The sequence below is a fragment of the Lichenostomus cassidix genome, chromosome 26 (assembly GCF_008360975.1).
Source record: "Lichenostomus cassidix isolate B80296 chromosome 26, HeHo_3.0, whole genome shotgun sequence".
Taxonomy (NCBI): domain Eukaryota; kingdom Metazoa; phylum Chordata; class Aves; order Passeriformes; family Meliphagidae; genus Lichenostomus; species Lichenostomus cassidix.
The window spans coordinates 4,444,875-4,466,730 of NC_139506.1; the positions used below are offsets into that span (position 1 = coordinate 4,444,875).

A 21,856-nucleotide genomic window follows, 5' to 3' on the forward strand; every position below is an offset into this window, starting at 1 on the left:
AGGTCAAAATATTGGATTTTCTGGGAGTTTTCAGGAGAAATAGTTAAGGTCAAAATATTGGATTTTCTGGGAGCTTCAGCAGAAATAGTTGAAGTTAAAATCTTGGATCTTCTGGAATTTTCAGCAGAAATAGCTGAGGTCAAAATCTTGGATCTTCTGGAATTTTCAGCAGAAATAATTGAAGTTAAAATCTTGGATTTTTGGGAAGCTGCAGCAGAAGTAGTTGAGGTCAAAATCTTGGATTTTCTGGCAGTTTTCAGCAGAAACATCTGAGGTTAAAATCTTGGATTTTCTGGAAGTTTTCAGGAGAAATAGCTGAAGTTAAAATCTTGGATCTTCTGGAGTTTGCACCAGAAACAGTTGAGGTCAAAATATTGAATTTTCTGGAAGTTTCCAGGAGAAACAGTTGAGGTTAAAATCTTGGATCTTCTGGAACTATTTGTGACCTCGTGGAGACCCCACCAGGGTTATGAGGATACCTGAGAAATTTGGGACATGTTCCTTGACCCCACACAGACCCCACCAGGGTTATGAGGGAACCCAATGATTTTGGGATGTGATCTTTGACCCCATACAAACCCCACAAGGGTTGTGGGGGACCTGAGGAGTTTGGGACATGATCCTTGACCCCACACAGACCCCACCAGGGTTATGAGGGAACCTGAGAAATTTGGGACATAATCCTTGACCCCATACAAACCCCACAAGGGTTGTGGGGGACCTGAGGAGTTTGGGACACAATCCTTGACCCACCAGGGTTATGAGGGAACCTGAGGAATCTGGGACATGATCTCTGACCCCATACAAACCCCACAAGGGTTGCAGGGAACCTGATGATTTTGGGACATGATCCCTGACCCCACCCAGACCCCACCCAGATCACGAGTGGTCCTGAGGCTTTAGGGCCGTGTCCCCTTTCTTTGTGACCCCACAGACCCCACGCGGATCGTGAGAGGCCCCGAGGACCAGGTGGTCAAGAGGGGCACCATGCCCAGGCTGCACTGCCGGGTCAAGCACGACCCCACGCTGCGGCTGACCGTCAACTGGCTCAAGGACGACGCCCCGCTGTACCTGGGGAACAGGTCAGTGCCCCGAAATTCCGTGGGTTCCTCTCCCGGGGTTGTTGGGTTTTTAATGGAATCCCGGCGTTGCTGGGTTTTTAACGGAAAAAAATATTTTTAACAGGAAAAAAAAAATTATTCCAGGGATGAATACTGAGTTCTCACCTCAGCAAGATTTGATGTTCTTGATGTTTTTAATCTCGCCAGCTCCTTCAACAATTACAGCTGATTTATCAGTAAATCCAGACTTCCCTGCAGGTTTTATTCCAGGATATTTCAGGACACCTTGATAAAACCTTGGAGCCCCAAAATTAATATTCCTCAGCCGCGGCTGGCGCGGCTTTAATTTCCTTTCCGTACCTGACTCTCCTTGCTTGGGAAGCAAGATCTGATCTCAGGGCACGAGGTTGGGGTTGGCTGCTGTCCCAAAATGTGATTATTCCCCGGATACACCCCAGGGCACGCGATTCCTTAGGAAATGAGCTTTTCCCAGAATAAAAATGAGCTTCCCCAGCTGATAAAACCTCCAGCCCGCAGATGTTCTCCGTTCCCAGTTGGTTTTCCGGCTGGATTTTGTCAGGGATCGCCCAACCCTCTGCCGGGGCAGAGTTTTGGGATGTTGTTTTCCCGAAGGATGAAGAAGGAAGAGGATGGTCTGACGATCTACGGCGTGATGGAGAAGGACCAGGGCGACTACACGTGTGTGGCCAGCACGGAGCTGGACAAGGACTCGGCCAAAGCCTATCTCACCGTGCTGGGTAAAGCCCTCCTGACCCCACAGGACCCAACTGTCCCCTCCTGGGACGATTTCTGACCCCACAGGACCAAATTGTCTCCTTCTGGGATGATTCCTGACCCCACAGGACCCAACTGTCCCCTCCTGGGACGATTCCTGACCCCACAGGACCCAACTGTCCCCTCCTGGGATGATTCCTGACCCCACAGGACCCAATTGTCCTCCTCTGGGACGATTCCTGACCCCACAGGACCCAATTGTCTCCCCCTGGGATGATTCCTGACCCCACAGGACCCAACTGTCCCCTCCTGGGATGATTCCTGACCGCACAGAACCCAACTGTCCCCTCCTGGGACAATTCCTGACCCCACAGGACCCAACTGTCCCCTCCTGGGATGATTCCTGACCCCACAGGACCCAACTGTCCCCTCCTGGGATGATTCCTGACCGCACAGAACCCAACTGTCCCCTCCTAGGACAATTCCTGACCCCACAGGACCCCCTAACCCCAAGGAAAAGGGGATCCAGGCTTTGGGATTGTCCCCTGGATGCTCAGGGAGGTGCTGGCAGAGCAAGGGTTCCGTTGTCAGGAAGTGACATTGAATTGGTGTCCGAAAATATGGAATTTGAGAGCAGAAAATAGGAAAGTGTTGTGATTGCACGCAGCCCAAAATATCCCCAGGGGGATGTTGGAGCTCCAAGAGAACAGTCCTAAATCTGGGGGTGAATTTAGTGGGATTTTGGGGTGCTGAGCAGTGGGATTGGGGTGGACCCTGCGTGTCCCCTTTGCGGTGAGGGAAGGACAAACCTCACCCCATTCCCCATTTCTGCCACCGCACAAACCCCAAATCCTGCTTGGCCAACAGGGATTGATCCTCCCCTGGCCACCTCCCATTCCCAGGAACACCACAACCCGGAATCCCAAATCCCAAATAACCCCCCGAACTAGATTTCCTCCCCCCTAATGGCTCATTAACCCCACACCAGGCTGATATTTCCCTCCAAGGACATCTTTAGGGTCAGGATATTCCCGCTCTGCTTCCCAAACCGGACCCATTCCCGCTGAAATCCCAAAATTTACATTTGCCAGGTGCTCCTTTGGCCACCCAAGCTTAAACTAACCTGGTTAACCAGCACTGTCTTACCTTGCAGCCGTCCCTGCTAACCGGTTGAGAGATTTACCCAAAGGTAAAAGGATTTCCCACTAATTCCTCACCTTTTCCTTTCGTTTTTTTCCGCCTTGGTTTTGGTTTCCGTCGCCGGTGACTGCGAGAGGAAAGGGTAGCAGCTGGAAAAATTGGGAGTTGGTGATTCCAAGTTTTGGGGAGTTGGTGATTCCAGGTTGTCCTTGGTGGAGATGATTTTTCTAAGACCTGTCCAAGTTGTCCTTGAAGGAACTCATTTTTCCAAGTCCTGTCCGAATTGTCCTTGAAAAAGCTGATTTTTCCAAGTTCTACCCAATTTGTCTTTGGTGGAGATGATTTTTCCAACTCCTGTCCAAATTGTCCTTGAAAAAGCTGATTTTTTTCAAAGTCCTGTCCAAATTGTCCTTGAAAAAGCTGATTTTTCCAAGTCCTGCCCAAATTGTCCTTGGTGGAGATAATTTTTCCAACTGCTGTCCAAATTGTCCTTGAAAAAGCTGATTTTTTTCCAAGTCCTGTCCAAATTTTCCTTGAAGGAACTCATTTTTCCAAGTCCTGCCCAATTTGTCCTTGAAAACCCATCCAGATGGGTGGAAAGGTCCCGTGCCACCACATTTTGTGTCCCAACTTTGTGGCATTTCCCGAGTGCAGGAATAGCTTTGCCTGCACTTGAAAATCCCCATGGGGGGAAAAAAAACCCCAAACCCATGTGGAATTCCTTAATTTTTACCTGGAATTTATTCCTTTTATCGCACAAGCTGCTCCTTGTGACCAAATTTTAAAAAACCCCAGGGGATTTCTAACAAATCCATGTCATTTTTTTGGTGTAAAGTCACGAATTCCCCTAAAACTGCACCTGGTGCTTCCCTTGCCAGTTTTTCTGAGGAAAACAGGATTTTTTCTGGTGAAAACAGGATTTTTTCTGGGAAAAGCAGGATTTTTTCTGGGAAAAGCAGGTTTTTTTTCTGGGAAAAGCAGGTTTTTTTCTGGGAAAGGCAGGATTTTTCTGGGAAAGGCGCAACATTTCCAGGCAAGGCACTGTCTGAAATGACCACATTTATATTTTTAAAACCTTCTCCAGTCCCACAAAGAGCCTCAGGACGTGGATCGTGCCCTGGAGCACATCCCGCCAGGGGCTGGGAGAGGTGGTGGGAACTGGGACTCGTTCCTGGGACAATTCCTGGGACAATTCCAGCCTCACTGATCCCATTCCAACAGAACGACCCGACCGGCCGCGGGACTTGGAGCTGTCGGACCTGGCTGAGAGGAGCGTGAAGCTGACGTGGATCCCCGGCGATGACAACAACAGCCCCATCACGGGTCTGTCCCAAAATCCCCATCCCCAAAATCCCTGTCCCCAGAACACCTGTCCCCAAAATCCCCGTCCCCAAAATCCCCATCCCCAAAATCCCTTTCTCCCCAAAATCCTCGTCCCCTAAGTCCCCATTTCCAAAATCCCATCTCCAAAATACCTTTCTCCCCAAAATCCCAATCCCCAAAATCCCCACCCCCAAAGTCTCCGTTTCCAAAATCCCCACCCCCAAAATCCCTGTCCCCAAAATCCCTTCCTTCCCAGCCAGGGAAAATCAAATCAAACCCCATCCCACCCTTCTCCCACCTGTCCCCAGACTACATCGCTCAGTTCGAGGAGGATCTCCAAAATCCCCACCTCCAAAATCCCATCCCCAAAATCCCATCCCCAAAATCCCTTTCTCCCCAAAATCCCCATCCCCAAAATCTCCATCCCCAAAATCCCCATCCCCAAAATCTCCACCTCCAAAAATCTCTGTCCCCAAAATCTCTATCCCCAAAATCCCCATCCCCAAAATCCCCGTTCCCAAAATCCCTTCCTTCCCAGCCAAGGAAAATCAAATCAAATCCCATCCCATCCTTCTCCCACCTCTCCCCAGACTACATCATGCAGTTCGAGGAGGATCTCCAAAATCCCCATCTCCAAAAATCTCTATCTCCAAAATCCCCATCTCCAAAAATCTCTATCCCCAAAATCCCCATCTCCAAAAATCTCTATCCCCAAAATCCCCATCTCCAAAAATCTCTATCCCCAAAATCCCCATCTCCAAAAATCTCTATCCCCAAAATCCCCATCCCAAAAAATCTCTATCCCCAAAATCCCTGTTCCCAAAATCCCCACTCCCAAAATCCCCGTCCCCAAAATCCCTTCCTTCCCATCCAGGGAAAATCAAACCAAACCCCATCCCATCCTTCTCCCACCTGTCCCCAGACTACATCGTGCAGTTCGAGGAGGATCGCTTCCAGCCGGGGGTGTGGCACAACCACTCCCGGTATCCCGGCAGCGTCAACACGGCCCTGCTGAGCCTCTCGCCCTACGTTAATTACCAATTCCGCGTCATCGCCGTTAACGACGTGGGCAGCAGCGTGCCCAGCCTGCCCTCCGAGCGCTACCAGACCAACGGGGCACGTGAGTTTGTCCGGGTTTTTGTGTCTTTGGAGTGCAGCAATTTCCGTGGGGAATTCTTCCCTCCATCCCAAAAATAGGTTTACACAATAGGGCACATGAGTGATTTTTTTTGCGGTCTTTCTATCCTTGGAATCCACCATTCTTTGTGGGGAATTCTTCCCTCCATCCCAGAAACAGGTTTACCCAATGGGGCATGTGAGTTTTTCCCGGTTTTTTTGTCCTTGGAATGCGCCAATCTCCGTGGGGAATTCTTCCCTCCATCCCACAAACACGTTTACCCAGTGGGGCATGTGAATTTTTCCTGGTTTTTTTGTCCTTGGAATGCACCAATTTCTGTGGGGAATTCTTCCCTCCATCCCAAAAATAGGTTTACCCAATAGGGCACATGAATGATTTTTTTTTGCAGTCTTTTTATCCTTGGAATCCACCATTCTTTGTGGGGAATTCTTCCCTCCATCCCACAAACACGTTTACCCAATGGGGCATGTGAATTTTTCCCATTTTTTTGTCCTTGGAATGCACTGCTTTCCGTGGGGAATTCTTCTCTCCATCCCAAAAATAGGTTTACCCAATAGGGCACATGAATGATTTTTTTTGCGGTTTTTTATCCTTGGAATCCACCATTTTTGTGGGGAATTCTTCCCTCCATCCCAGAAACAGGTTTACCCAATGGGGCATGTGAGTTTTTCCTGGTTTTTTTGTCCTTGGAATGTTCCAATTTCCGTGGGAATTCTTCCCTCCATCCCAGGAATAAGTTTACCCAATATGGGACATGAATGATTTTTTCCCAGTCTTTCTATCCTTGGAATCCACCATTCTTTGTGGGGAATTCTTCCCTCCGTCCCAGAAACAGGTTTACCCAATGGGGCATGTGAATTTTTCCCATTTTTTTGTCCTTGGAATGCACTGCTTTTCATGGGGAATTCTTCCCTCCATCCCAAAAATAGGTTTACCCAATAGGGCACATGAGTGATTTTTTTTTTCGCGGTCTTTCTATCCTTGGAATCCACCATACTCCACAGGGAATTCTTCCCTCCATCCCAGAAACAGGTTTACCCAATGGGGCATGTGAGTTTTTCCAGGATTTTTTGTCCTTGGAATGTTCCAATTTCCGTGGGGAATTCTTCCCTCCATCCCAGGAATAAGTTTACCCAATATGGGACATGAATGATTTTTTTTTTTCGGTCTTTCTATCCTTGGAATCCACCATTCTTTGTGGGGAATTCTTCCCTCCATCCCAGAAACAGGTTTACCCAACGGGGCATGTGAATTTTTCCCATTTTTTTGGTCCTTGGAATGCACTGCTTTCCATGGGGAATTCTTCCTCCATCCCAGGAATAGGTTTACCCAATGAGAGCTGAATTATTTTTTCCCAGTGTTTTTATCCTTGGAATACACTGCTCTGTGTGGGGAATTCTTCCATCCATCCCAAGAATAGGTTTACCCAATGGGGCAGGTGAGTGAGTTTTTCCCCAGTCTTTTTTTCCTTGGAATTGACCACTCACCACGAGGAATTTTTCCCTCCATCTTAAAAATAGGTTTACCCAATATGGCACATGAATGATTTTTTTCCCGTCTTTTTGTCCTTGGAATCCACCGCTCTCCATGGGGAATTCTTCCCTCCATCCCAAAAATAGATTTACCCAATAGGGAACACGAATTATGTTTTTTCCCAGTCTTTTTATCCTTGGAATCCATCCCTCTCCATGGGGAATTTTTCCCCCCATCCCAAAAATAGGTTTACCCAATGAGACATGTGAATGATTTTTTCCCAGTCTTTTTATCCTTGGAATCCACCACTTTCTGTGGGGAACTCTTTTCTCAATCCCAAAAATAGGTTTACCTTATGGGACACGTGAGTGAATTTTTCCCACTCTTTTTGTCCTTGGAATTGACCACTCACCACGTGGAATTTTTCCCTCCATCCTAAAGACAGATTTACCCAAAAGTGCACATGAATGATTTTTTCCCATCTTTTTATCCTTGGAATCCACCATACTCCACAGGAAATTCCTCCCTCCATCCTTAAAAATAGATTTACCCAACGGGGCACATGAGTTTTCCCAATCTTTTTGCCTGGAAATCTTCCATTCCAAGAGATTTTTGCAGGGACTCTTCCATTCCAGGGATATTTTTGCTGGGAATATTCCATTCCAGGGAGACTTTTGCTGGGAATCCTCCATTCCAGGGAGATTTTTTCAGAGAATCTTCTATTCCAGGGAGATTTTTGCTGGGAAACTTCCATTCCATGGAGATTTTTGCTGGGAAACTTCCATTCTAGGGAGATTTTTGCAGAGAATATTCCATTCCAGGGATATTTTTCAGGAAATCTTCCATTCCAGGGATATTTTTCCAGGAAATCTTCCATTCCAGGGAGATATTTGCAGGAAATCTTCCATTCCAGGGATATTTTTTCAGGAAATATTCCATTCCAGGGAGATTTTTGCAGGAAATCTTCCATTCTAAGAGATTTTTGCAGGAAATCTTCCATTCCAGGGACATTTTGCAGGAAATCTTCCATTCCAGGGATATTTTTGCAGGAAATCTTCCATTCCAGGGATATTTTTGCAGGATCTGCTGGCATCTAGTGTTGGCTCCCGACAGTGCCCGACACATCTCGGGCTCGGAGCGACAAACTCTGCCCCTGGATCTCCTCCACAATGGGTTCCTTTCAAGGATTTAGGACATTCCTGGGGGAACAAAAAAGAGCCTCCTAAATAAATAAATGGCCTGATTTTCCAGAGGACTGAGAGTCTCGTGTCCCATTAACCTGAATGGGAACTTCTGGAAAATTCAGGCCATTGACTTGTGTCTCGGAAGGACTTTTGGCTTGTGGGGTTTTAACCCCTCAGCGGTTGTGCTTTGACATTGAAAAATTCATTTTTTTTTAATTTATTGGGGGTTTTATCATTTATTTCAGGTCCTGAGATAAACCCGACAGGAGTTCAAGGTGCTGGGACCCAAAAGAACAACATGGAGATAACGTGGACTGTGAGTTCTCCTCGGGTGGATTTTGGGATGGAATCCTTCCCTGAGAGGGTGGGGAGTGGCTGGGATGGAATTCCCAGAAAATCCGTGGCTGCTCCATCCCTGGAATTGTCCAAGGGCAGGTTGGATGGGATTTGGAGCAACCTGGGATTGGGGAATTTTTCCATGGCCATGGCAGGGATGGGATTGGGATGGGATATGGGATGGGATGGAATGGGAAAATGAGATGGGATGGGATATGGGATGGGATGGAATGGGAAAATGAGATGGGATGGGATATGGGATGGGATATGGGATGGGATTGGGATGGGATGGGATATGGGATGGGATTGGGATGGGATGGGATATGGGATGGGATATGGGATGGGATGGGATATGGGATGGGATATGGGATGGGATATGGGATGGGATGGATGGGATTGGGATGGGATATTGGGATTTAAGCTCCTTCCCAACCCAAACCATTCCACGATTCTGTGATGAAATAAAAATCAGGAGACACCAGAAAGGCCATTTTTAGTGCCAAGAAGGTCTGTGATGAAAAGAATAATTAGAATAATTAGGATCAGAGGATTCAGGGTGCAGCTCCTGCTTTGCTCCCTGCACCAGCAGGTGTCAGCCACAGATCAGGGATGAGCTGTGGGGAAGGCTGGAATAGCAGAGGGAATGGAGATTGGAATATTGGAAACATATAAAGGCTACGGAAAATACATATAGATTTTATAAAATATATATAATATATCAAAATGAAAAAGGGAAAAACCATCAGGCATGATTTTTCCTCTCACTTTCCCTTCTTGGTTCTCCTCCACCAAAGCCTCTGAACACCATGCAGGCATGTAGGTTAAGGGTACAAATAACATATAAAGGCTATATAAAATATATAAAAAAGAAAAAGGAAAAAACCATCAGGCATGATTTTTCTTCTCAATTCCTTTTCTCCTCCGTTTCGCTCCTTTCCCCAAAGCTTCTGAACACCATCCAGGCGAGTAGGTTAAGGTTATGAAAAACATATAAACGGGCATATAAAATATATAAGAAAGAAAAAGGAAAAAAACATCAGGCATGATTTCCTTCTCACTTTCCCTTCTCGGTTTCCCTCCATAAAGCCCCTGAACACCACACAGGCATGTAGGTTAAGGGCACAGAAAACATATAAAAGCCTATATAAAATACATAAAAAAGGAAAAGGAAAAAACCATCAGGCGTGATTTCTCTTCTCACTTTCCCTTCCCAGTTTCCCTCCATGAAGCCTCTGAACGCCACGCAGGTGTGTAGGTTAAGGGCACAGAAAAAGAAAAAATTATATAAAATATGTAAAAAAGAAAAATCAGGCATGATTTCTCTTCTCACTTCCTTTTCTCAATTTCACTCTTTTCCCCGAAGCCTCTGAACACCATCCAGGCGAGTAGGTTAAGGGTACAGAAAACATATAAAAGCCTATATAAAATACGTAAAAATGAAAACGGAAAACACCATCAGGCATGATTTCTCTTCTCACTCTCCCCTCTCGGTTTCCCCCCGCGAAGCCCCTGAACGCCACGCAGGCCTTCGGGCCCAACCTGCGCTACATCGTGCGCTGGCGGCGGCGGGAGCCGCGCGGCAGCTGGTACAACGAGACGGTGCGCGGGGCGCGGCACGTGGTGTGGAACACGCCCATCTTCGTGCCCTACGAGATCAAGGTGCAGGCGGAGAACGACTTTGGGAGAGCCCCAGAGCCGGATACGTACATCGGATATTCCGGGGAGGATTGTGAGTGTTGGCGTGGAGGGAGGGAGGGGAGGGATGGGGGTGTTGTAGGGTGTGGGTGGTGTGGGGTTTGGGGTGAAAATTGGGGTTTGGGTTGGACAAGGATTGGAGGAGATGGACAGTGGAAGGTGTCTTTATCCATGGTCACCTTGGCTGTGGGAAATGTCCTTATCCATGGTCACCTTGGCTGTGGGAAATGTCCTCATCCATGGTCACCTTGGCTGTGGGAAATGTCCTTATCCATGGTCACCTTGGCTGTGGGAAATGTCCTTATCCATGGTCACCTTGGCTGTGGGAAATGTCCTTATCCATGGTCACCTTGGCTGTGGAAAATGTCCTTATCCATGGCCAGCTGGGTCATGGAAAATGTCCTTATCCATGGCCAGCTGGGTCATGGAAAATGTCCTTATCCATGGCCAGCTGGGTCATGGAAAATGTCCTTGTCCATGGCCACGTGGGACAGTAGAAGGTGTCCCTGTCTGTGGCCACCTAGGCTCTTGATGGTGTCCTTATCCATGGTCACCTTGGCTGTGGAAAATGTCCCTGTCCATGGTCACTTTGGACAGTGGAAGGTGTCCCTGTCAGGGCCACCTGGGCTGTGGAAATTGTCCTTATCCGTGGCTACCTGGCTATGGAAAATAGGGACATATGGAAAATGTCACTGTCCAGGGCAATCTGGGTTGTGGAAAATGTTCTTATCGTGGCCACCTGGGCTGTGGAAGTGTCCTTATCCGTGGCCACCTGGGATATGGAAAATGTCCCTATCATGGCCACTTTGGACAGCGGAAGATGTCCCTATCATGGCCACCTGGGTATGGAAAATGTCCTTATCCATGGCCACCTGGGCTATAGAAGGTCTCCCTGTCCTTTCCCTCTCGGGATCACTGGGATCACATCCTGTGCTTGTAACTTCTGAGACTCCTGACTTCCATCATCCCAATCCCGCTGGGATAACGGGGTTTGCTGCCAGCTGCTGGATTTTCAAAGGAATTCCTGTGATTTTGGGGTGTCAGGGGTGTCCTGGCGGTGGGACTTTGGGATTTTCGGGAAGGAAGGTGGATAAAGCCGGGAGATTCCAGGTTTGAAGCCAAAGGGCACAAACAGGGCACAGAAATTGGGATCAAAGCTGGAATTTTGGGATAAAACAGGTGACCATGCATGACTGGATGAGCCTCTGGTGTTGTATGGAGGCAAAGCAGGGAGACCAGAGCTTCTCCTGCCTCTATTTGAGGGGTGGGATGTGTTAAAAAACCCAAAATACCCCAAAAAACTCTGCCAAAAATAGTCACATCCAAGCTGCTTCACTCCGGATTCCCACACACAGCAGGAGCTGTAAAAAGGAGGTAAAATCCCAACTGGATCCACAGAAAATTGGCCAAATTCCTATTAAAAATAAGGACATGAGGTGGGTTTGGAAGTTTGGGGTCCAAAGTGAGGCAGGAAAGGGTTGTGCTGGGAAACTTCACCTGGAGAGGGAGGTCAGGCAGGAATTCCTGCTTTTAACAGGATTGGGAATGTTCTCCTGTTGATTGAAGGAATGAAATGGGATTTATTTTCCTCCCTTTCCTGTGGAAAAGGGCAGAACCATGGCAGGGTTGTTGCTCATGGGATTTTGGATGGGAAAAGCACAGGAAGTGTCCGTGTGTCCATCTGTCCGAGCTCCAGGGTCATTCCTGCTTTTAATGGGGTCAGGAATGTTCTCATCATGGTTGAAGGAGTTGAAATAGGATTTATTTTCCTCCCTTTCCAATGGAAGAGGGTGGAACCATCATGGGGCTGATGGGATTTTTGATGGGAAAAGCATGGTAAGAATATCTGTCTGTCCATCTGTCCGAGCTCCGGGGTCACTCCAGCTCCCTGCTGACCACTCTGCTCTATCCCTGCCCGCCCAGATCCCAAGGCTGCCCCCACGGATGTCAGGATCAGAGTGCTAAACAGCACTGCCATAGCTCTGACCTGGACCAGGGTGCACCTGGACACCATCCAGGGACAGCTCAAGGAGTACAGAGTGAGCCAAATCCCAAATCCCCCGATCCCAAATCCCCGGCACTGACCTCTAACCCAGCTAAAAACCCTAAAACTCCCACCTGATGGAACTTCTGGCTGTGGGGATGACAGAAAACTTCCCTTTGGTCACCCTGGAGAAGCCTTGGGTTGCACTTTGGGGTGTTCAGGATGGGGTTGGGAACTTCTCCCGTTGCTTGGCTGTGGGATTTGGGATTCTCCAAGGAATCAGGGAGGGGTTGGGACGGTTTTGGCCATGCAGGTCAGGTTTTGTGTCATCCCCAAAATCCTGACAGCGTGTTTTACTGACCAACAACCCCTGCAAAGCCTAAACCCACAGTCTAACTGGGCACTAAAGCCAAAATGGATCCGAGTTTTTCCAGGTCCTTCTGGGATTATATTTAAACCCAGAAATATTTATCTGTCTCTACAGATTTCTATTTAAAATTTATCTGTCTTTCCGGGTTTCTATTTAATATTTATCCGTCTTTCCGGGTTCATATTTAATATTTAACATCTGCTGCTGATGCACAGAGGGTGGAGCTGTTCAAACCAAGCCAAACTCTGAGCCCTTCCCTTGGCGTTTAAACATTCCCAAAATTCCTTTAAACATTCCCAAAATTTCTTTAAACATTCCCAAAATTTCTTTAAACATTCCCAAAATTTCTTTAAACATTCCCAAAACCTCTTTAACCATTCCCAAAACCTCATGTCTAGCCAAGAATTCCAGCATTCCAAAGCCAGTCTTCCTCTGGCTCTCCTTTTCCCCATTCTGAATGGATTTTCTGAATGGATTTTCCGAATGGATTCTTGTTTCTGCACAAAATAGGATTTCAAGACAAGGGTTCAAATGGGAAATTTCCCAAATTTAGGCTTTTCTTACATCTGGGTGGTTCCCACCTTTCTCTGTCCGCTGCTACCCTAGCAGAATGGGAGAATCCCTTTTTTAAAAAATTCTTTTATCTTTAAATTTTTAAAATCTCAGGAATTAGGAACAGCTTTAACCTGAGCCCAGTGATTTCGGGATGCTCTTAACCCTCGAATTACCTCCTGGAGCTTCACTCATTCCCCTAAAAACCCTCCACCGCTCTTAACGCCAAAACCCCGCTTTTTAACGTAAAAAAAAACCCCAAAAATCACATTTAAACCGGGAAAAAAAACTTCAGCTGGCCCGGCTGTTTCCCCAAGGCGTATTTCTGGAGAGACAGCAGCCTGCTGAAGAACCTGTGGGTGTCCAAGAAGCGTCAGTTTGTGAGTTTTCCCGGGGATCGGAACCGGGGCGTCGTGTCCCGGCTGTTCCCCTACAGCAACTACAAGCTGGAGATGGTGGTGACCAACGGCCGGGGTGATGGACCCCGCAGCGAGGTGAAGGAGTTCCCAACCCCTGAAGGAGGTAATGATCCCGATGGGAATGGTGTCCCGGTGGGAGAGGTTCGGGTGGTTTGGAGGTGTAGGGGAAAATGAGGGATTTTTGGTGAGTGTTGGTGTTGGGGGTATCCATGAAGGCACAGATGGGGTTGGTCCCTGACCCCAAAAATCCCCCAAAAATCCCTGCCAAGTGCTCTGGACACCTCACTGTTGGTGACATCCCTGAAGCCACAGCTGGGGATGGTTCCTGAGCCCCAAAAATCCCCCAAAAATCCCCCAAAAAATCCCCAAAAAACCACAAAAAAGTCACCAAAAAATCCCAAAAAATTTACCAAAAAATCGCAAAACAACCACCAAGAAGTCCCTGCCAGGTGCTCTGGACATCCCACTGTTGGTGACATCCCTGAAGCCACAGCTGGGGATGGTCCCTGACCCCAAAAATCCCAAATAATCCCTGCCAATTGCTCTGGACACCTCCCTTGAAGCCGCAGCTGGGGATGGTTCCTGATCCCCAAAAATCCCCCAAAAAGTAAAAAAAAAGTCACCCAAAAATTGCAAAACAACCACCAAGAAGTCCCTGCCAGGTGCTCTGGACATCTCACTCTTGGGGACATCCCTGAAGCCACAGATGGAGTTGGTCCCTGACCCCAAAGACCCAAAAAAATAAAAAAAAAATCCCTGCCAATTGCTCTGGACACCTCACTGTTGGTGACATCCCTGAAGCTGCAGCTGGGGATGGTTCCTGACCCCCCAAAATCCCCCAAAAAGTCAAAAAAATCCCCCAAAAAATCACAAAAAACCCCACCAAGAAATCCTTCCTAGGTGCTCTGGACACCTCACTCTTGGTGCCACAGGTGGGGATGGTCCCTGACCCCCCAAAAAATCCCTGCCAATTGCTCTGGACACCTCCCTGTTGGTGACATCCCTGATGTCACAACTGGGGTTGGTCCCTGACCCCCAAAAATCCCCAAAAAAGTAAAAAAAATCCCCCAAAAAATCACAAAAAAACCAACAAGAAATCCCTGCCAGGTGCTCAGGACACCTCACTCTTGGGGACATCCCTGAAGCCACAGCTGGATTTGGGCTGACCCCCTCAGCGTCCCCAAAAAGTCCCTGAAAATGTCCCCCAAAAAGTCCCCTGAAAAATCCCCAGAATGCTACCAAAAATCCCTCAAAAATCCCAAAAAAGATCCCCAAAACATCCCTGCCAGGTGCTCAGGACACCTCACTGTTTGTGACATTCCTGAAGCCACAGCTGGGGTTGTGCTGACCCCCTCAGCATCCCCAAAAATCCCCGAAAAAATCCCCCAAAAAGTCCCCTGAAAAATCCCCAGAAAGTCACCAAAAAGTCCCCAGAAAATCCAAAAAAATCCCCCCAAAAATCCCAAAAAATCCCCAAAAGCATCCCTGCCAGGTGCTCTGCCCACCTCAGCCAAGATTATTTCGGACTGAGCAAAAGGAATATTCCCAAAACCCTTCCCCAGGCACAGCTCAGTGTCCCCAATGTCCCCAAACCACGCTTTGGGGACATGACCCTGCATGGATCCATCCCGGAAAAGGCTGGAAAACCTTCCCAGAACCTTCTGGAAGGACATCCCTGCTTCCCCTGCCAGGTTTTTGAGGCGAGATCACCTCGTTCTTGCGCCAGGGATGAACTCTGAGGTTTAATTTTATCCCAGCACGGGAGCTATTTATAGACTTGCCGATAATTCTGGGCTGGAGCTGCAATTCCAGCGGCTGGAAGTGACTTTTCCCTGCAGCACGGGAGGGAATTTGGGAACAAAATGTCATGGAAAACATGACAAAAAATTCAGAAATTTCGTCTCAAAACGTTGTGGGGTTTTCCCCTTTCTCTTCCTCCCCACCCCATCCCAGCACCTCTCAGCGCTGCCTCTTCCTTCGCATTTTTTTTGGATGTTATTCTCATTTTTTAAGGATTTTCTGTGGATAATTAATGTAGTTTCAGGAGGAAGGGTTTGATTCCTGTAGGTTTTTCAGGCAGGGATGTTGTGACTCCACGTTCTGGGGGTTTTGGGGTGAATTTGGACATTTGGGGTGACAACAAGGTCACTTTTTAATAACCTTTTAATAACCACATTGGATTTTCCTCTCATCGCCAGGAAAACGGGGATTTTTATTTTTCCTACACCACCAATCCCTTTTATTGACCCCAAATGAAGGATATTCCTGCACCTTAAAAATAAATCCCTGAGCTCCACGATCTCTCTTCCCCCAATTAAAACACCACAATTAAGAGGAAATCAGGAGAATAATTTAAATCCAGGTTGGATAATTCTTTCCTTCCTTTAGCAGTGAAAATCCCAAATATTCCTTAGGGTGAGGAGTGGTGGGCAGCAGCTCCCTGTGGAGGATATCTGGAATTCCACTTCCCAGCAATTTTTTGGGATAAGAGAAGCCAATTTTTGGGGTTTTAAGAGAGGAATCTTCAGGATGAAAATTTTGGGATGGGTGGGTGGTGTGAGGAAGGTCAGGAAATTTGGGTCCAACAGGAGAAGTAGGGCTGGAGTTGAGGACTTTTTGGGATCCTTTTTGTTGTCCCAAGAGAAATTTTTGGGATGAAAACCTTGGGATGGGTGAGGGATGTAAAGTAGGTCAGGAGATTCGTGTCCAAGAGGAGAAGTGGAACGGGAGTTAAGAGGAGTTTTGGGGATATTTTGATCTTCTAAGATAAAAACCTTGATAAATTTTGATCTTCTTCGGGATGAAAATTTTGGGATGGGCAGAGTGAGTAAGGAAGGTTGGGAAATTTGTATCCAGCAGGAGAAGCAGGGCTGGATCTGTGCTCCAGCTCTGTGGCCTCGCTGGAGGATCCCATGGGATTGGGATTTGCTCTCTGCTGGAAATTCCCACTGGGCTCACGGTTTTTGGGATCAATCCTTCTGCAATCCATGTGGAGATTTCAGAGCCTGTGGTGGGTGCAGCAGTGCAAGAGTTAAAATTCCCACGTGGCTCACAGTTTTTGGGATCAATCCTTGTGCAATCCATCCGGGGTGTGTGGAAATTTCGGAGCCTGTGGTGGGTGCAAAAGTTCATGATTTGAAGTTCCCACGTGGCTTACATTTTTTGCGATCAATCCTTGTGCGATCTCTGTGTCCTTGTGGGATTTCAGAGCCCATGGTGGGTGCAGAAATTCAGGATTAAAAATTCCCACCTGGCTCACGGTTTTTGGGATCAATCCTTGTGCAATCCTTGTAGAGATTTCAGAGCCCGTGGTGGGTGCAGAAATTCAGGATTAAAAATTCCCACCTGGCTCATGGTTTTTGGGATCAATCCTTCTGCAATCCATGTGGAGATTTCAGAGCCCATGGTGGGTGCAGCAGTGTGAGATTTGAAATTCCCACCTGGCTCATGGTTTTTGGGATCAATCCTTGTACAGTCTATGTGTCCTTGTGGGATTTTGGAGCCTGTGGTGGGTACAGAAATTCAGGATTTGAAATTCCCACCTGGCTCACATTTTTTGGGATCAATCCTTGTGCAATCCATGTGGAGATTTCAGAGCCCATGGTGGGTGCAGCAGTGTGAGATTTGAAATTCCCACCTGGCTCATGGTTTTTGGGATCAATCCTTGTACGATCTGTGTGTCCTTGTGGGATTTCAGAGCCCGTGGTGGGTGCAGAAATTCAGGATTTGAAATTCCCAGCTGGCTCACGGTTTTTGGGATCAGTCCTTGTGCAATCTGTGTGTCCATGTGGAGATTTTGAAGCCCGTGGTGGGTGCAGAAGTTCAGCATTTGAAATTCCCACCTGGCTCGTGGTTTTTGGGATCAATCCTTGTGCAATCCATCTGGGGTGTGTGGAATTTTCGGAGCTCGTGGTGGGTGCAGAAGTTCATGATTTGAAATTCCCACCTGGCTCACAGTTTTTGGGATCAATCCTTGTGTGATCTCTGTGTCCTTGTGGGATTTCAGAGCCCATGGTGGGTGCAGAAATTCAGGATTTGAAATTCCCACCTGGCTCATGGTTTTTGGGATCAATCCTTGTGCAATCCGTGTGGCATTTCAGAGCCTGTGGTGGGTGAAGTTCAGGATTTGAAATTCCCACCTGGCTCACATTTTTTGGGATCAATCCTTCTGCAATCCGTATGGAATTTCAGAGCCTGTGGTGGGTGCAGTTGAGCCACCTGGCTCACGGTTTTTGGGATCAATCCTTGTGCAATCCATGCAGGATCTCAGAGCACGGCGGGTGCAGCGGTTCAGGATTTGTCATCCCGGGCGTGTTTTCTCCTCTCTCCCCTCTCTCCCCTCTCCAAGTGCCCAGCTCCCCCAGGTACCTGCGGATCCGGCAGCCCAACTTGGAGATCATCAACCTGGAGTGGGATCACCCCGAGCACCCCAACGGGATCATCACGGGGTACACCCTGCGCTACCGGCCCTGTACGTCCCGCGGCTCCTCCTCGCGATCATTCCATCCGGGAATTCTTCCCGGTTTTTCCCGGAGCAGGGAGACCCATGAGGAACCGGAGGATTCCGTGGTGGGACAAAGTGTTGGGAGCTCAGCAGCTTCCCAGACTCAGTTTTTGAGGGAAAATCTGTGGGTTTTGGGAAGATTTTAGGTGCAGCCTGAGTGGGTTTTATGCTCAGCACAAAACAAATTTTAGGAAGTGATGCTCAGAGCCGGAATGTCCCTAATCCTTCCCTGCCCACTGGAATGGCTCTGAGCCCCACAGTGACCCCATGGTGACCACATAGTGACCCCACAGAGACCCCACAGTGACCTCACAGTGACCTCACAGAGACCCCAAAGTGACCACATAGTGACCCCAGTGTGACCCCACAGAGACCTCACAGTGACCCCAAAAAGACCACATAGTGACCACATAGTGACCTCACAGTGACCCCACAGAGACCCCAAAGTGACCACATAGTGACCTCACAGTGACTCCACGGTACCCCCACAGTGACCTCATAGTGACCCCAAAGTGACCCCACAGATACTCCACAGTGACCCCAGAGAGACCCCACAGTGACTCAAAAGTGACCCCACGGTGACCCCACAGAGACCTCAAAGTGACCCCAAAGTGACCTCACAGTGACCTCATAGTGACCCCACGATGACCTCACAGTGACCCCATGGTGACCCCACAGAGACTCCAAAGTGACCACACAGTGACCCCACAGAGACCCCAAAGTGACCACACAGTGACCACACAGTGACCTCACAGTGACCCCACAGAGACCCCAAAGTGACCTCACAGGGACCTCACAGTAACCCCAAAGTGACCCCAAAGTGACCATATAGTGACCTCATAGTGACCCCACGATGACCTCACAGTGACCCCATGGTGACCCCACAGAGACTCCAAAGTGACCACACAGATAATCCACAGAGACCCCACAGTGACCACATAGTGACCCCACAGTGACCACACAGTGACTTCATAGAGACCGCACAGAGACCCCAAAGTGACCCCACGGTGACCTCACAGTGACCTCACAGTGACCACATAGTGACCGCACAGAGACCACATGGTGACCTCATGGTGACCTCACAGTGACCCCACAGTGACCCCACAGAGACCCCACAGTGATGCCACAGTGACCCCACAGGGACCCCAAAGTGACCCCATAGTGACCCACAGAGACCCCACAGTGACGCCACAGAGACCCCACAGTGACCCCACAGATACCCCACAGCTGGAAAACCCCAGAAAATTCCTGAGCCCCGATTTCCCTCGGCAGTTAACGGATCCCGGACGGGCCGGACGGTGGTGGAGAACCTTTCCCCGAACCAGACGCGCTTCACCCTGCAGAGGACAGACCCCATTTCCCGCTATCGCTTCGAGCTCCGCGCCCGAACCCAGGTGGGAGAGGGGGAGCCGCTGGTGGAGGAGTCGCCGGCGCTGCTGGATGAAGGTAAGGGCAGCTCCCGGGTCGGGAAACCCCAAAAAGTGGAGCCTGAAAAAATGGCAAACCCCAAAAAATGGTAAACCCCAAAAAATGGCAGACCTGAAAAAATGGCAAACCCCAAAAATGGAAAACCCCCAAAAACGGCAGACCCAAAAAAATGGCAGACCCAAAAAAAATGAAAGCCAAAAATGGCAAACCCCAAAAAGTGGAGCCTGAAAAAATGGCAAACCCCAAAAAATTACAAACCCCAAAAAAATGGAAAACCCCCAAAAATGGCAGACCCAAAAAAATGGAGGCCAAAAATGGCAAACTCCCAAAAATGGAACCCTAAAAAATGGAAAACCCCCCAAAAAATGGAAAACCCCAAAAAAATGGAAAACCCAAAAAAAATTGAAAACCCCAAAAAAATGGAACCCCAAAAAATAGTAAAGCATGAAGAATGGAACCCAAAAAATGGCAAACCTGAGAAATGGTATACCTGAAAAATGGCAAACCCCAAAAAATGGAATCCCCCCCAAAAAAAAGGAAGCAAAAAAAATGGCAAACCCCAAAGAATGGAACCCGAAAAATAGCAAACCCGAAAAAATGGCAAACCTGAAAATTGGTAAAACCCAAAGAATGGAACCCAAAAATTGGTGCACCCAAAAAAATGGAACCCCAAAAATGGCAAACGCCCCCCAAAAAATGGAAAACCCCAAAAAATGGAACCCAAAAAATGACAAACCCAAAAAATGGCAAACCCCCAAAAATTGAACCCAAAAAAATGGCAAACCCAAAAAATGGAACCCAAAGACGGCAAACACCAAAGAATGGACCCCAAAAAATGGCAAAACCCAAAGAATGGACCCCAAAAATTGGTAGACTCAAAGAATGGAACCCAAAAAATGGCAAACCCAAAGAATAGAACCCAAAAAATTGGCAAACCGCAAAAAAGGGAACCCAAAAAATGGCAAACCCCAAAGAATGGTGGTGGTGTGGGTGGTGGTGGTAGAACCCAAAAAATGGCAAACCCAAAGAACAGAACCGTGACAGCCCACGGAAAATCCCAAAAAAAACCAGAATCAGGGAATCCAAAAAAACCCCAGGAGTGCCAGACGTGGATTTTCCTGCCGAGGTGGATGTCCACAATCAGATAAAATCCCCAGTGTCACCCCCTGGGCATCACCCGACCCTACAGAGCCTCCAGAGCCCCAATCTCAGCCCCGAAATCAGATAAAATCCCCACTGTGGAACATCCATCAAATCTAAGTGGAATCTCCGGAGCCCCGAGGGAACCAAGAGCGACTTTCCCCCTCTTTAGGCTCGGCTGATGGGGCTGGGGTTGGGTTTTAAATTTAATTGAAATTGGGATTTAATGGGGTTTTGGTCTCCTTCCCTCCATCCCCTCTGCCCTGTTAATGGGGCTGAGTGGGGAAAACGATCCCTGCCCGGATCTGGTGGGAATAAAACTCTTCCTGACGATTCTGAATCCGGCAGAATTTATGGGATTGGGGGAGGAAGAGCAAAATTGCAGCCTGGAATTGCTTGAAAAGGAATTGTGAGGGATCAGGGATTGGGGTTGGAGTTGAAAATTTGGTGGTTTTAGGTGGTTTGCCATGATTTTCTTAGCCTGGTTTGCTTCTGGACGTGGAAAATGGTGAGATAACAGAAAAAATTTACAGATAAAGAAGTGAAATGTACAGATAAAGAGATAAAATTTACAGTTAAAGAGGTAAAATTTACAGTTAAAGAGGTAAAATTTACAGATAAAGAGGTAAAATTTACAGATAAACAGACAAAATTTACAGATAAACAGACAAAATTTACAGATAAACATGAAATTTACAGGTAAACAGATAAAATTTACAGATAAACAGATAAAATTTACAGATAAACAGATAAAATTTACTGATGAAGAGGTAAAATGTACAGATAAACAGACAAAATTTACAGATAAACAGACAAAATTTACAGATAGATAGATTTTCTTAGCCAGGTTTACTTCTGGACATGGATAACGACATAAGCAAGATAAGCAATATAAGAAATTAAATTTACAGATAAACAGATAAAATTTACAGATAAACAGATAAAATTTACAAATAAACAGATAAAATTTACAGATAAACAATTTTCTTAGCCAGGTTTACTTCTGGACATGAACAAGATAAGCAATATAACAAATAAAATTTACAGATAAAGAGATAAAATTTACAGATAAAGAGATAAAATTTACAGATAAAGAGATAAAATTTACAGGTAAACAGAGAAAATTTACAGATAAAGAGATAAAATTTACAGGTAAACAGAGAAAATTTACAGATAAACAATTTTCTTAGCCAAATTTACTTCTGGACGTGAACAACAAGATAAGCAAGATAAGCAATATAACAAATAAAATTTACAGATAAACAGATAAAATTTACAGAGAAAGAGGTAAAATTTACAGATAAACAGATAAAGTTTACAGATTTTTAAAAAATTGCAGATAAATAAATTAGCAGATGAAATTTGCACCTTTCA

The 21,856-nt window shown here is 47.2% G+C and overlaps 1 protein-coding gene across 19 annotated transcripts in view; it reads left to right on the forward strand.

The window, feature by feature from the left end:
- Positions 1–21,856, forward strand: part of NFASC (neurofascin) — a 106,328-nt gene that overhangs the window by 47,786 nt on the left and 36,686 nt on the right. For 13 of the 19 annotated variants that reach the window (XR_014856615.1, XM_085083078.1, XM_085083082.1 and 10 more), the window contains 11 exons: positions 935–1,082; positions 1,695–1,819; positions 2,950–2,985; positions 4,158–4,259; positions 5,182–5,379; positions 8,300–8,370; positions 9,897–10,119; positions 12,009–12,124; positions 13,309–13,513; positions 17,759–17,881; positions 19,187–19,360. Coding sequence is in view for 18 of the 19 variants with exons in the window: in XM_085083078.1 (XP_084939204.1) it covers positions 935–1,082; positions 1,695–1,819; positions 2,950–2,985; positions 4,158–4,259; positions 5,182–5,379; positions 8,300–8,370; positions 9,897–10,119; positions 12,009–12,124; positions 13,309–13,513; positions 17,759–17,881; positions 19,187–19,360 (1,521 nt within the window). In the remaining variant the exon portion in view is untranslated. The remainder of the gene's footprint in view (positions 1–934; positions 1,083–1,694; positions 1,820–2,949; positions 2,986–4,157; positions 4,260–5,181; positions 5,380–8,299; positions 8,371–9,896; positions 10,120–12,008; positions 12,125–13,308; positions 13,514–17,758; positions 17,882–19,186; positions 19,361–21,856) is intronic. The other 6 variants (XM_085083084.1, XM_085083095.1, XM_085083096.1 and 3 more) reach the window with 2 other exon arrangements.